General features: G+C 47.2%; 1 protein-coding gene across 3 annotated transcripts in view; it reads right to left on the reverse strand.

Moving 5' to 3' along the window:
- BORCS5 (BLOC-1 related complex subunit 5) overlaps positions 1-13,650 on the reverse strand; it is an 82,166-nt gene extending 68,516 nt beyond the window's left edge. For 2 of the 3 annotated variants that reach the window (XR_011559441.1, XR_011559442.1), the window contains exons 1-2: positions 13,474-13,604; positions 8,627-8,770 (exon numbers count right to left, since the gene is read on the reverse strand). Coding sequence is in view for 1 of the 3 variants with exons in the window: in XM_070755249.1 (XP_070611350.1) it covers positions 8,627-8,770; positions 13,474-13,528 (199 nt within the window). In the remaining 2 variants the exon portion in view is untranslated. Of the gene's footprint in view, positions 1-8,626; positions 8,771-13,473 lie in introns of all 3 variants that reach the window. The other variant, XM_070755249.1, reaches the window with a different exon arrangement.
- Positions 13,651-13,688: the final 38 nt, after the last annotated feature.

Raw genomic sequence — 13,688 nt, forward strand, 5'->3', positions numbered from 1 at the left:
GGTGGCGGCGGCTTCCTTCGGGGGCAACGCCAGCAAGAGGGAAGATGACGCGCGGGCGGCACAGGGGGGGGGGGGAGGCAAAGCTCTGCGGCTCCAGCCACTTTCAGCCAAGCCTCCCCGGCCACGGAGCCAGGGAAGCCGAGCCGGGCGTGGAACATCGGCGCAGGAGGCAGGACACGATCGGGCGACCGGAGCAGCAGCGCCGCCGCCGTCACGCCCGGCTCGGCTTCCCTGGCTGCTTGGCGGGGGGGGGGGGGAGGCTTGGCCGAAAGGGGCTGTACCCGCAGAGCTTTGCCTCCCACCCCTCGCCCCTGTGCTGCCGGCGCGTCATCTTCCCTCCCAGACTCCCCCGGCAAAGTGACGTGGAGGAATGGAAAGCTGAAACCGGGCGGTTTGAGTTTCCCATTCCTTCAAGTCACTTCGCCGCTGCTCTCCTGGCTAAACTGTGTGGCAGGAGACAGGCTTTGAGTTTTTGGCTGGGGGGGAGAAGTAGAACCTTCCTAACTCCCCCCCCCCCACCAGCCAGAAGGAGCGGCGAAGTGACGTGGAGGAATGGAAAGCTGAAACTGGGCGGTTTGAGTTTCCCATTCCTCCAAGTCACTTTGCCGCTCCTCTCCTGGCTAAACCGGCGGCAGGAGACAGGGTTGGGGGGGGGGTACTGGGAAGCCCCCCAGGCCGACTGCCACCTTTTCAAACAGCCGCGCCCTTCCCAGCTGAGTCCTGAAGCCAAGCGCCTTTGGAACTTCTGCGCTTGGCTTCAGGACTCAGCTGGGAAGCGGCACGGGTGTTTTAAAAGGTCTCCCCCGGCATGGGGGGCTTCCTAGCACCCCCCCAAACCCGGGTTGGGGGTTCGGGGGGGTGCTAGGAAGCCTCCCATGCCGGCGGGAAGACCCAGGGAAGGTTCCTTTGGCCGCCTAGCAGCTGATCTGCCCGGCGGTAATGCAAACTCCACCATCTACGCATGCGTGCAGATGGTGGTGTTACTTCCGGGTAGAAAACTCGCGATATAGCGTTTCGCGAAGCTCGAGATCGCGAAACTCGAGGGATCACTGTAATGCGTGCAAGCCCAAAATTCACCCCTTTTGCCAGCCGAAGCGCCTGTTTTTGCGCTGCTGGGATTTCCCTGAGGCCCCCCCTCCATGGGAAACCCCATCTCTGGACTTCCGTGTTTTTGCGATGCTGCAGGGGAATCCCAGCATCGCAAAAATGAGCACTTTGCTGGCAACGGAAGTCCAGAGGTGGGGTTTCCCAGCGAAGGGAGCATCAGTGAAATCACAGCATCGCAAAAACACCGAAGTCCTCGAAATCCCACCTCCAGACCTCTGTGTTTTTGTGATGCTGCGATTTCACTGATGCTCCCTTCGTGGGAAACCCCCACCTCTGGACTTCTGTTGCCAGCGAAGCACCCGTTTTTGCGCTGCTGGGAATTCCCCTGCAGCATCACAAAACACGGAAGTCCGGAGGTGGGGTTTCCCATGGAGGGGAGCCTCAGGAGAATCCCAGCAGTGCAAAATCGGGTGCTTCGCTGGCAACGGAAGTCTGGAGGCAGGGCATCCCAGCGGCGGCAATGGGTTTGTAAGGTGAAAATAGTTTGTAAGAAGCGGCAAAAAAATCTTAAACCCCGGGTTTGTATCTCGAAAAGTTTGTATGACGAGGCGTTTGTAAGACGAGGTATCACTGTACCGTAAGCAGGAATATAGTTGTGGGAAAAGCAGTAGAGGCAATAATCAAAGGGAGGCAAACACAACCTCAATTTATTGGAACATAAAAGCATAACATTGCATAAATGTGGGTTTCAGGGATAGTTGTCAATGGTCCTGTGGAAACCATAGAAACACAGAAGTCTGACGGCAGAAAAAGACCTCATGGTCCATCTAGTCTGCCCTTATACCATTTTCTGTATTTTATCTTAGGATGGATATATGTTTATATATGTTTATCCCAGGCATGTTTAAATTCAGTTGCTGTGGATTTATCTACCACGTCTGCTGGAAGTTTGTTCCAAGGATCTACCACTCTTTCAGTAAAATAATATTTTCTCATGTTGCTTTTGGTCTTTCCCCCAACTAACTTCAGATTGTGTCCCCTTGTTCTTGTGCTCACTTTCCTATTAAAAACACTTCCCTCCTGGACCTTATTTAACCCTTTAACATATTTAACATATTCAGAGATTCCTAGACGGGCCCCACAGAGGCTTCTCCACGCCTTTTCCGGCTCTGTTTCCTCCCAGGAGATTCCTAGAAAGGCCCCACAGAGGCTTCTCCCTGCCTTTTCCGGTTACAGTTTGGGAGGCTCGGGTTTGTAAGTGGAAAATGGTTCTTGAGAAGAGGCAAAAAAATCTCGAACACCCTGTTCTTATCTAGAAAAGTTCGTAGGTAGAGGCGTTTGTAGGTAGAAGTACCACTGTAATAAGTAAAATAATAAATATTAACACTAAAACTCCACCGGGGGGCCAGATCAGAGAGCTGGGGGCACACAAAATGTTTACTTCTTCCTAGGGGAGGAAACACTGTCTTAAACCAGTGTTTCTCAATCTTGGCAACTTTAAGAAGTGAAGACTTCAACTCCCAGAATTCCACTGAAGTCCACACATTTCCATGTTGCCATGGTTGAAAAACACTGCCTTAAACAGTACTCAAGATTCCTGCAACTGTTCTGCTCTGAATTTATACTTGCACTCTCTCCAGTGGGATCCCTGTGCCAAAATTCCACTTTCCTCCTATCAAACTATCTCCCAACCTTGTATGACTTGAGTAATTTGCGTTGCCTTGTCTAGCTTGGAAAAAAAAGAGCAGAACATTCGTTCTCTGCATTGCTGGGGATGTAAAACCAATTGTCATTCTGGAGCTGGCTATCTATCTATCTATCTATCTATCTATCTATCTATCTATCTATCTATCTATCTAATTGGATTTATATGCCACCCCTCTCCGAGGACTTGGGGCGGCTCACAGCATGTACAGAAAAACAGGAAACAAATAATAACAATCCAATTATACCTTAAAAAACAATCTTAAAATTCTAATTAAAAACTATCAATATCGTTCATTCAGCAGTCAAACTAAGCATTCATCGGTTATTGGGGAAGGTCTAAGGAACCCCAGGCCTGGCAGCAAAGGTGAGTTTTTAAACTTTTTCGGAAGGCAAGGAGGGTGGGGGCAGTGCGAATCTCTGGGGGGAGCTGATTCCAGAGGGCCGGGCCCCCACAGAGAAGGCTGTTCCCCTAGGTCCCGCCAGCCGACATTGTTTGGTCGACGGGACTCTAAGGAGACCAACTCTGTGGGACCTCACTGGTCACTGGGATTCATGTGGCAGAAGGTGGTCTCGGAGATAATCTGGTCCTATGCCATGTAGGGCTTTATAGGTCATAACCAACACTTTGAATTGTGTCCGGCAACAAATTGGTAGCCAATGCAGTCTGCGGAGTGATGGTGAGATATGGGCATTTCTTGGAAGGGCCAAGACTGCTCACGCGGCTGCATTTTGCTCGAGCTGAAGTTTCCGAACACTCTTCAAGGGTAGCCCCATGTAGAGAGCATTGCAGTAGTCGAACCTTAAGGTGATAAGGGCATGAGTGACCATGAGCAGTGACTTTTAAAGGATAAGAATGAGATGGACGGAGACAAAACTGTAAACATACATGATAATTTAAAAAAAAAAAAAAAAACCTTGGGTCCAGATTGCAATTTAACATCTATGTTTATTCCTAAAGTCTATAAAATAGTAAACGCAATTTCAATTTTTGGAACAGGTGGTAAAATGGAGGTACTGTGAAAATGGGTCCATTAATCTCTTTTACTGAGAAGAATGCGATGTTTTTTTAAAAGCAACCAAAAATATAAATGATTACAGGGATGGGTTTTTTACCCAACATATTAACTAGATTGATAATTTCATGGACTCATCACTATTCCTTTCCTAATCAGGCCTTGGTTGTTCTCAGCCCATTAATATATAATATGAAGTATGGATTTTGTGTGTGTGTGTGTGTCCAACATGACTAATGTTAAACAGTATTTACCATTCTGACATCTTTTCGAGCTTCAGAAGTGGTGAAATATACCGTATTTTTTAGAGCAGGGGTCCCCAAACTTTTTACACAGGGGGCCAGTTCACTGTCCCTTGGACTGTTGGAGGGCCGGACTATAAAAAAAAAACTATGAACAAATCCCTATGCACACGACACATACCTTGTTTTAAAGTAAAAAAACAAAATGGGAACGTACTATTTAGAGGTGGGAGAAGGTCTGAAATTCATATATGTTTATGTTTTGTTTTTAATTTTCTTTTGTTGACATCTGATTGGCTATACAAGGTTTTCTTGGCTTATGAAAAATGTATAAACAAAGAAGGAAGCACTTTGGCATAATGGTTAATAAGCTAGAAATATAATTGGTGTTGTACTTTTTGAAGGAACATTAAAGAGGAAATTTAATTAAAAGAAAATGAATGTAATTGGATGACAAAATTAGAAAAAAAAAACTTTTGCAACTTTTTTGATGATTGATATTAGCTCCAAAAAAATACTGCATTTTATTCATGGAAAATTAGATGGTACACTGTGTTGTTTGAATGTATGTTGAGAGAAAAATTTAAAAAAATTACCCCCACCCTCAAAACGGTCCTTCCTTCCTCTGTCCCTCCATTCATTTCATTCTTCCTTCCTTCCTTCCTTCCTTCCTTCATTCATTCCTCTCCACTTCTCCTTCCCTCCCTCTCTTTCCCTTTTCTTTCTTTCTCTCTCTCTTTTCCCTGTGCTCTTGTCACTCACCGGCGGGCCGGATAAATGGCCTCAGTGGGCCGCATGTGGCCCGCGGGCCGTAGTTTGGGGACCACTCTTTTAGAGTATAAAATGCGCCTTAGTTTTTGGGAGGAAAATAGGGGGGAAAATCTGCCCCCCAGGTATTCATCTGGCTAGTGTCCTTAAGTCTGGCCAGCTTCAGCACATTATTTTATCCCCTGGTTCAGGCTTTAAAAAAACCTTATTTGGAGAGAGTAACAACAATGAAAGAGCTTGCAAGTCAGTAAGAGCTGGGAACTTCGTTAGCACCTGGTTAGGGCTGGAAAGAAACTTACTCGGAGCAAGTAGAGCAATGAAAAACCGCTGCAAAGAGTTAGGGCTTGGGGAAACATTCTTTGCAGAGAGTAACAATGAAAGAGCCTGCAAGGTAAGAGCTAGGAAGATAGTTAAGGCTAGGAAAAAAGGCACATTCAGAGTATAAGGCGCACTCAAATTTTCAGCCTCTTTTAGGGAGAAAAAAGGTGCATCTTATACTGTAAAAAATACAGTAATAATCCAGTCCACTATGTCTTCCTCATTTCCTCTCATTAAAAGGAGCATAGGGCCAAATTTTTCACTTGGACAAAAGGAAATGTACCCTCCATGTTACAAAGCTTGCTCCTTCCCATTCATCCGTGGGCTTCTGAGGATCTTTCCCAAGCCTTAGGGAAATGCTCCCAATCATTAGGTTTGGGGCTTTTTTTTAAAAAAAAGTTCTCCAACAAAACTGCTATGCATCAGAGAGGAGGGAAACAGCGCCACCTGTTGGATGCAGAACTGTTATGTACAAAATATTTTACGACCGTTTGTCCAAATATTTTACCAAAATTGGCAAATGGCTATTTATAAGTATAAATGGCCTTCAATTACTTCTTGCACTCAGAATAATAAAATGTTGCTTTGGGACCATGTGTCAAAATGAAGTTTTCTGTGACCCAAATAATAATCAGGGCGGATGGAACCCCGCGAATAGCCTTCTGCCTGCAGTAATGGAGACATTTGAGACATATTAAAACCAACAGCAGCTCTGGAAGGTCAAAATTTGTGCGGGAGGGGAGGAGTCGGGAACATGTGGCTCTGGAGCTGCAGGCGGTGGCTCCCGTTCCCACGACTGAATGTTCCCGCCCATCGTCCTCCCCTCCCAATCACTCTTAATCTTAATCTTAATTTATTAGATTTGTATGCTGCCCCCGGAGATTAGGACTGCCCCCACCCTTCCTTGCCTTTCGCAAACTCCTTAAAACCCACCTCTGCCATCAGGCAGGGGGAAATTGATTCCCCTGGGCCGTTTTTCGTTTTATGAATGGTTTGTCAGAGATGTATGACTGTTTTTTATATTAAGGGGTTTTAAATTGTTTATAACTACTGTATTGGATTTGTACTTTTTTCTTGTTGTGAGCCGCTCTAAGTCTTCGGAGAGGAGCGGCATACAAATCTAATAAATAAATAAATAATATAGTCAACGTCGGATATACTTGTAGCAAAAGTACACTGACACAGCTCAGCTAGGGAAACATAGGAACATAGAAGTCTGACGGCAGAAAAAGACCTCATGGTCCATCTAGTCTGCCCTTATACTATTTTCTGTATTTTATCTTAGGATGGATATACATTTATTCCAGGCGTGTTTAAATTCAGTTACTGTGGATTTATCTACCACGTCTGCTGGAAGTTTGTTCCAAGGATCTACTACTCTTTCAGTAAAATAATAGTAGATCCTTGGAACAAACTTCCAGCAGACGTGATAGATAAATCCACAGGAACCGAATTTAAACATGCCTGGGATAAACATATATCCATCCTAAGATAAAATACAGAAAATAGTATAAGGGCAGACTAGATGGACCATGAGGTCTTTTTCTGCCGTCAGACTTCTATGTTTCTATGTTTCCCTAGCTGAGCTGTGACAGTGTACTTTTGCTACAAGTATATACAACGTTGACTATATTATTTATTTATTTATTTATTAGATTTGTATGCCGCTCCTCTCCGAAGACACTTTGTTGCAGATAAGACAGCAGTGACACACTCGCAGGATGTGCACCTACTGCTGAACACAGAACACAAATGGAAATCTTGCTCGCTCTCTCATCTGAACCATGGGGGCACAGTGGTTAGAGCACAATAATTCAGGCTACCTCTTCTGGCTGCCTACTGACTGCAATTTGGCAGTTCAAATCTCACCATGTTTAGGATTAACTCAGCCTTCCATCTTTCCGAGGTTGGTAAAATGAGGACCTAAATTGTTGGAGGCAATGTGCGGACTCTGTAAACCAGTGTTTCCCAACCTTGGCAACTTGAAGATATTTGGACTTCAACTCCCAGAATTCCCCAGCCAGCAAATGCTGGCTGGGGAATTCTGGGAGTTGAAGTCCAGATATCTTCAAGTTGCCAAGGTTGGGAAACACTGCTGTAAACAACTTAGGGAACGCTGTAAAGCGGTATATGAGTCTACTGCTACTGCTATTTTATTTTTAGATCTTTTCTTCCTGCTTTTTCAAAATGTAGCTATTACCTTTTCACTATAGATTAGGAGCTTCCGATTCAGGGCCAGGTGTCTGGCTAGATCAGCTCTGAGCTGAGCCAAGTGATAATAACTCTGTCACTGTCATTCAGGTTCAAAATGCTTTAATGGTCTAAGACTCAGCATCTTAACCACTGAGCCACTGCGTCCCACCTGGGAAGGAGAGGACTTTAATAGCCTCAGGCAAGAGCTAAGGCTGCCCCCAGCATCACATTACATGAAACAAGTGGCAGATGGCTAAATAGAAAAGACTGTTCCATGTTCAACCCTTCACAAACATAATTTTTTCAAAAAATAGTATTTTTTGTTCTGCTGAACAAAAGTCCTAAAGCCAACAGTATTATAACTTCAATTACAAAATACTTAAAGGACTATATGAGGAAGAGGAAGAGGAGATGCCATTACTGGTTTTGCTCATTTCCTTTTACTGCTTTCAAAACTTAACAGCCCAAAATATCTCAAGACCTAAAATGGTCACCTAACATCAAAAACATCATCAAAAAAGCACAACAAAGAATGTTCTTTCTGCGCCAGCTCAGGAAGCTCAAACTGCCCAAGGAGCTGCTGATACAGTTCTACAGAGGAATCATTGAGTCTGTCATCTGCACCTCTATAACTGTCTGGTTTGGTGCTACAACCCAACAGGACCGACACAGACTTCAGAGGACAATCAGAACTGCAGAAAAAGCAATGGCTGCCAACCTGCCTTCCATTGAGGACCTGTATACTGCACGAGTCAAAAAGAGGGCGGGGAAAATATTTACTGACCCCTCACATCCTGGACACAAACTGTTTCAACTCCTACCCTCAAAACGTAGCTAGAGCACTGCACACAAAGACAACTAGACACAAGAACAGTTTTTTTTCTGAACACCATCACTCTACTAAACAAATAATTCCCTCAACACTGTCAGACTTTCTACTAAATCTGCACTTCTATTCTACTCGTTTTTCTCATCATTCCTATCACCCATTTCCTCCCATGTTGACTGTATGACTGTAACTTGTTGCTTATATCCTAAGATTTTTATTAATATTGCTTCTTCATTGCTTATTTGACCCCTATGACAATCATTAAGTGTCGTACCACATGATTCTTGACAAATGTATATTTTATTTCATGTACGCTGAGAGCATATGCACCAAGACAAATTCCTTGTGTGTCCAATCACACTTGGCCAATAAAATTCTATTCTATTCTATTCTAAAACAAAGGAGACTGAATAAGAGGAAAGACAGGAATGTTATGAAACACAAGGAATCAACAGTCTTGGGGAAGGGGAAACAATTATCCCTGTTGAGTGAAATTTGGATATTCTTACCTTTCAGCAGAGGTTGGAAGGTGGGGATTTCCTGTAGTTTTATGACATCTGGGTCACTGCTGACATTCCGTGATGCCTGAGTCCCTTGGGCCACCACCACAATATCATCCATTTTAGCTCGTTGTTTGGCTGGCGAAGGGGATGCTGAGAAAAGGACACAAAGCCAACGACATAATCATCACTTCTCCTCATCTAGCATCCATTTTTGATGTCTGAGTCAATGTTAGCAATAGCATTTAGACTTATACAGTATACTGCTTCATAGTGCTTTTACAGCCCTCTCTAAGTAGTTTACAGAATCAGCATATTACCCCACAACAGTCTGGGTCCTCATTTTACCCACCTCAGAAGGATGGAAGGCTGGGTTCAACCTTGAGATGGTGGTGAGATTTGAAATGTTGAACTACAGCTAGGAGTTAGCTGAAGTACCTTGCAGTACTGCACTCTAACCACTGCACACACACACACACACACACACACACAGAGAGCTCCTAATGTTGAATCTTGCCTGGATTAGTCCCTGCAGTTTTCATGGGAAGACTTTTCACAAGTGGTTTGCTCTGGCCTCCTCCTTCCTGGGGCTGAGAAAGCGTGAATGGCTTCTTGCTACCGTGTTTCCCCGATAGTAAGACCCCCCCGATTGTAAGACATATGGGGGGTTTCAGGGGGGGTCGGCTAATATAAGCCATACCCCGAAAGTAAGACATATGTCTTACTTTCGGGGAAACACGGTACTAAAAGCGAGGGAGGCGTCCGCTACTCCCGCCGCCGCCTTTGGTCTCCCCGCCGTGCCTGGGGCTGCCTGCCTGCCTGCTGCCGTAGCCGGGCTGGGTGCGGGGCATCCTCGGTGTTGGGCAGCAGCAGGAGGAGCCGCAGCCTCTGGAGCCGGCCACCCCCAGGACGCGCATCGCAGACCGGCCCCGCCGCGGCGCAGGAGGGATGGAGGCCAGCCGCGCAACGCCGCCTAACGCCGCCCGCCCGGAGGAGAAGAGGCCTCGCCCGGGCCGAAGCCGCCTTTGGTCTCCCCGCCGCGCCTGGGGCTGCCTGCCTGCCTGCTGCCGTAGCCGGGCTGGGCGCGGGGCATCCTCGGCGTTGGGCAGCAGGCAGGCAGGCAGCCCGAGGCGCAGCGGGGAGAGCAAAGGCGGCTTCGGCCCGGGCGAGGCCTCCTCTCCTCCGGGCAGCCGCGCCTGCCACGCAACGCCGCCTAACGCCGCCCGCCCGGAGGAGAAGACGCCTCGCTCGGGCCGAAGCCGCCTTTGGTCTCCCCGCCGCGCCTGGGGCTGCCTGCCTGCCTGCTGCCTAACGCCGAGGATGCCCCGCGCCCAGCCCGGCTACGGCAGCAGGCAGGCAGGCAGCCCCAGGCGCGGCGGGGAGACCAAAGGCGGCTTCGGCCCGGCGGGGAGAGCAGGCAGCCCCAGGCGCGGCGGGGAGAGCAAAGGCGGCTTCGGCCCGGGCGAGGCCTCTTCTCCTCCAGGCAGCCGCGCCTGCCGCGCAATGCCGCCTAACACCACCTGCCCGGAGGAGAAGAGGCCTCGCCCGGGCCGAAGCCGCCTTTGCTCTCCCCGCCGCGCCTGGGGCTGCCTGCCTGCCTGCTGCCGTAGCCGGGCTGGGCGCGGGGGCATCCTCGGCGTTGGGCAGCAGCGGGAAGAGCCGCAGCCTCCGGAGCCGGCCAGCCGGGCGCCCCCAGGACGCGCATCGCGGACCGGCCCCGCCATGGCGCAGGAGGGATGGAGGCCGGGCCCGACGGGCAGCCGTGCCTGCCGCGCAACACCGCCTAACGCCGCCCGCCCGGAGGAGAAGAGGCCTCGCCCGGGCCGAAGCCCGAAGACGAGCCGGCCCCGGTGCCCGGGACAATATAACACATACCCCCAAAGTAAGACACAGTGGGGCTTTTGGGGGTAAAAAGATAGTAAGACACTGCCTTACTATCGGGGAAACACGGTAGCTTCCAAACTTAAAAGTAGATTTCCTGTCTAGCCTAATGACTTAACCATTACAGTATACCAAACTGATTCTTTTAATCTAGCATGCCCATATACATATTTTATTTACAGACATCATTTTGGTCCTTGGTTCTTTCGGTTGTGTGTGTGTGTGTGTGTATTTCAACACACACGCACATAGAAAACAAGCAACCATGGGTCAAAGAATGCCTGCAAATAAAATAATTCATTGGAAATACACACTTCTCATCTCATGACCCAATGGCTCGAAACTGGACTGTAGCATTTCTCAATCTCGGCAACTTCAAGATATGTGGATTTTAATTCCAGAATTTCCTAGTTTGGTTGGCTAGGGAATTCTGGAAGTTGAGGTCCATGCCTCTGAAAGTCTATGGAGATTCTTAGTCATTCAGGTCATTGTTGCCCCAAAAGTGCCTTTTTCCCCCTCAAGAGGCAACTGGACTTTCTGGTTTTTCTTTGAAGACGTTTCACTTCTCATTCAAGAAGCTTCTTCAGCTCTGCCTGGATGATGCAGAATGGAAGGATTTATACTCCTTTGCAGACAGCTGATTATTTGCATCCTTTTAGAGAGTCTTTAAGGCCACTTGGAGGTTTATCTGTGTCTTCAAGAGTCACCTGAGTGGTGCAAATGGGTGTGAAGAGCCTTCTTGGAACTGTTGAAAGGACTGTGTTGTAGATTGGAGATATGAAGGGAAACTGCCCTTCCCCAGTGGGCCGACCTCTAGGAAGGCACAGGGTGCCATAATTGCCACATCAAAATGAAGCAACGGAGAACATTTTCTCAATGAGACGATCTCGATTGAATCAAGATCGCTCCTTTTATTGTATTTCACTTTTCCTGACATGTGGTACAGAATAACCAATTCGCAAACGCCACATACATTAAGCCATCCCCCAACTACCATTCATTCATACGCTGTATAAGGCAACCTCCTCGTGACTTCCCTATAGATAATTAATGGAAGCGCCATTCATTGCCTTTTCCTGGATTGTGTGTTTACTGGTGATTAGCAAAGGAATGAGAGTAAGGCATACATTTCCTTATATGGAAGTTAGCTGTACGTTATCTTCATGCTGTATATCAAGTTAATTATTTTCCACATGGTCAAGGATTCTGCAGCTTGCTTACTCAGCCTGGACTTTGCCCGCCTTTCCATAGAGGAAGAATAAGGTTTATACAGCACCCATTAGGCTAAAACATCACCCTTCAGCAATATTCTATCCCAATGTTCAGTGCCTAAGAACCTATGATTACAACAGAGATAGATGATGATCCTTTCAGCAATTCCAAGAAGGATCTCCACATCCATTTGCACCACTCAGGTGAGCTCGAGGACACAGATAAACCTTCAGGTGGCCTCAAAAACTCCGAAAAAAGAATGCAAATGACCAACTGCTCTGCAAGGATTATAAATCCTTCCATTCCCCACCATCCAGTCAGAGCTGAAGAATCTTCTTGGATGAGAAGCGAAACATCTTCAAAGAAAAAAAAAAAGGCCAAAGTGGGGGGGGACTCTTAGAGCTGGGGGAGGGCACCTTTGTGATATACCTCAGAAAGTTGCTGAGATTGAACACCACTGCTGCAGACTACCCTGCTTTCTAGCTTCCGAGGGGCAATTCGTATCCGGCCCCTCTCTAATCCACGGCTCTTCAATACAAGGTGATTGTACCAAAAATAATCGGTGCTATATTTGAAGTAGGAATTTAAACCACCTTTTGGCCTGGTAGGTGCTGAACTGCAAGTAGGAACTAGCTACAAAGCAAAACACACATGTAGTGAGTACAAGGATGTTATTCTTATATAATTTTATATAATAAAATATATTATATATTATTATATATATCTACCAACGACTGATTTGGACCCACAGAATTGGCCTTCTCAGGGTCCCGTCGGCTAGCCCAGAGGTAGGCAAAGTTGGCTCTTCTATGACATGTGGACTTCAACTCCCAGAATTCCTGAGCTAGCATCAGGGAATTTTGGGAGTTGAAGTCCACAAGTCATAGAGGAACCACCTTTGCCTACCTCTGGGCTAGACAATGTCGGCTGGCAGGGCCATGTGGGAGAGCCTTCTCTGTGGCAGCTCCGGCCCCCTGGAACCAACTGCCTTCAGAGATCCGCACTATTACCACCTTCCTGGCCTTCCAAAAGGCTGTGAAAACTTGACTGTACCGGCAGGCCTGGGGTGGATGAGCTATTCCATTGAGCTCCAGCTAAAAGGACGAATGGTTCATTTTGGGGGTTTTAAATGTTATTTATTGTTTTAAACTATTGTACATTGCCCAGAGTCCTAAAGTGTAAGAATAATTTAATTTAATTGATATATAAGCCACCCAACTTCTTTCGGACTCTGGGCGGTGTACAACAGTTTATAAATAACATTTATAACCCCCCAATGAACCATTCGTCCTTTTACCCGGAACTATGGGATTTTGATCTAATACAGACATTTTTTTCTTAAATAAAAGGAACTGAAATAATTCTCTACTGCAAAAGGAAGGAAAACATTCTGAAACATATTGCACCTATTTCAAGAATTCAAAATAGCAAGAAGGTAAACATGGAATCTTGAAATATTTCGAAGACTTTTCACATCTTAGAAAAAGGCGTCAATCGGAAAATGCTAAAATAAACCAACAGGTTAAATAATGGAAATATTTTTCCTCTCATTTCCTTCCTAATAATTATTTGTTTCTGGGTAAAAACAGTGACACAAAATGACAAGGGGATGGAGCAGCCGGGAACGCCCCGTCGGGGCAGAAGAGCTTCGGGGGAAGGGAAAGAGGGGAGGTAAAGCTACGCGGATACCGCGCCCACCCACCAACCCCGATATCCAGGCCTCAGTGAGAGAGACCTCTTCCGTCCCTCGCGGGAGCGCCCACCTGCCGCGGGGTCGTGAGGGCGGCCCTCAGCCTCGGCGCTCTGCTCGGACCCCATCGCCAGGCAACGGCGGGGCTCGGCGTCATCTCCCCGCGACGCGAAGGCGTCTGAGCGCAGGCGCGTGGGGGCCGGCTGGGAATACTTTTGCTTTGAGCAGGGTAAGGCAAAGTTGGCTCTTCTATGACTTGTGGACTTCAACTCCCAGAATTCCTGAAAC

Source organism: Erythrolamprus reginae, chromosome 6 (genome assembly GCF_031021105.1).
Source record: "Erythrolamprus reginae isolate rEryReg1 chromosome 6, rEryReg1.hap1, whole genome shotgun sequence".
NCBI classification, from domain to species: domain Eukaryota; kingdom Metazoa; phylum Chordata; class Lepidosauria; order Squamata; family Dipsadidae; genus Erythrolamprus; species Erythrolamprus reginae.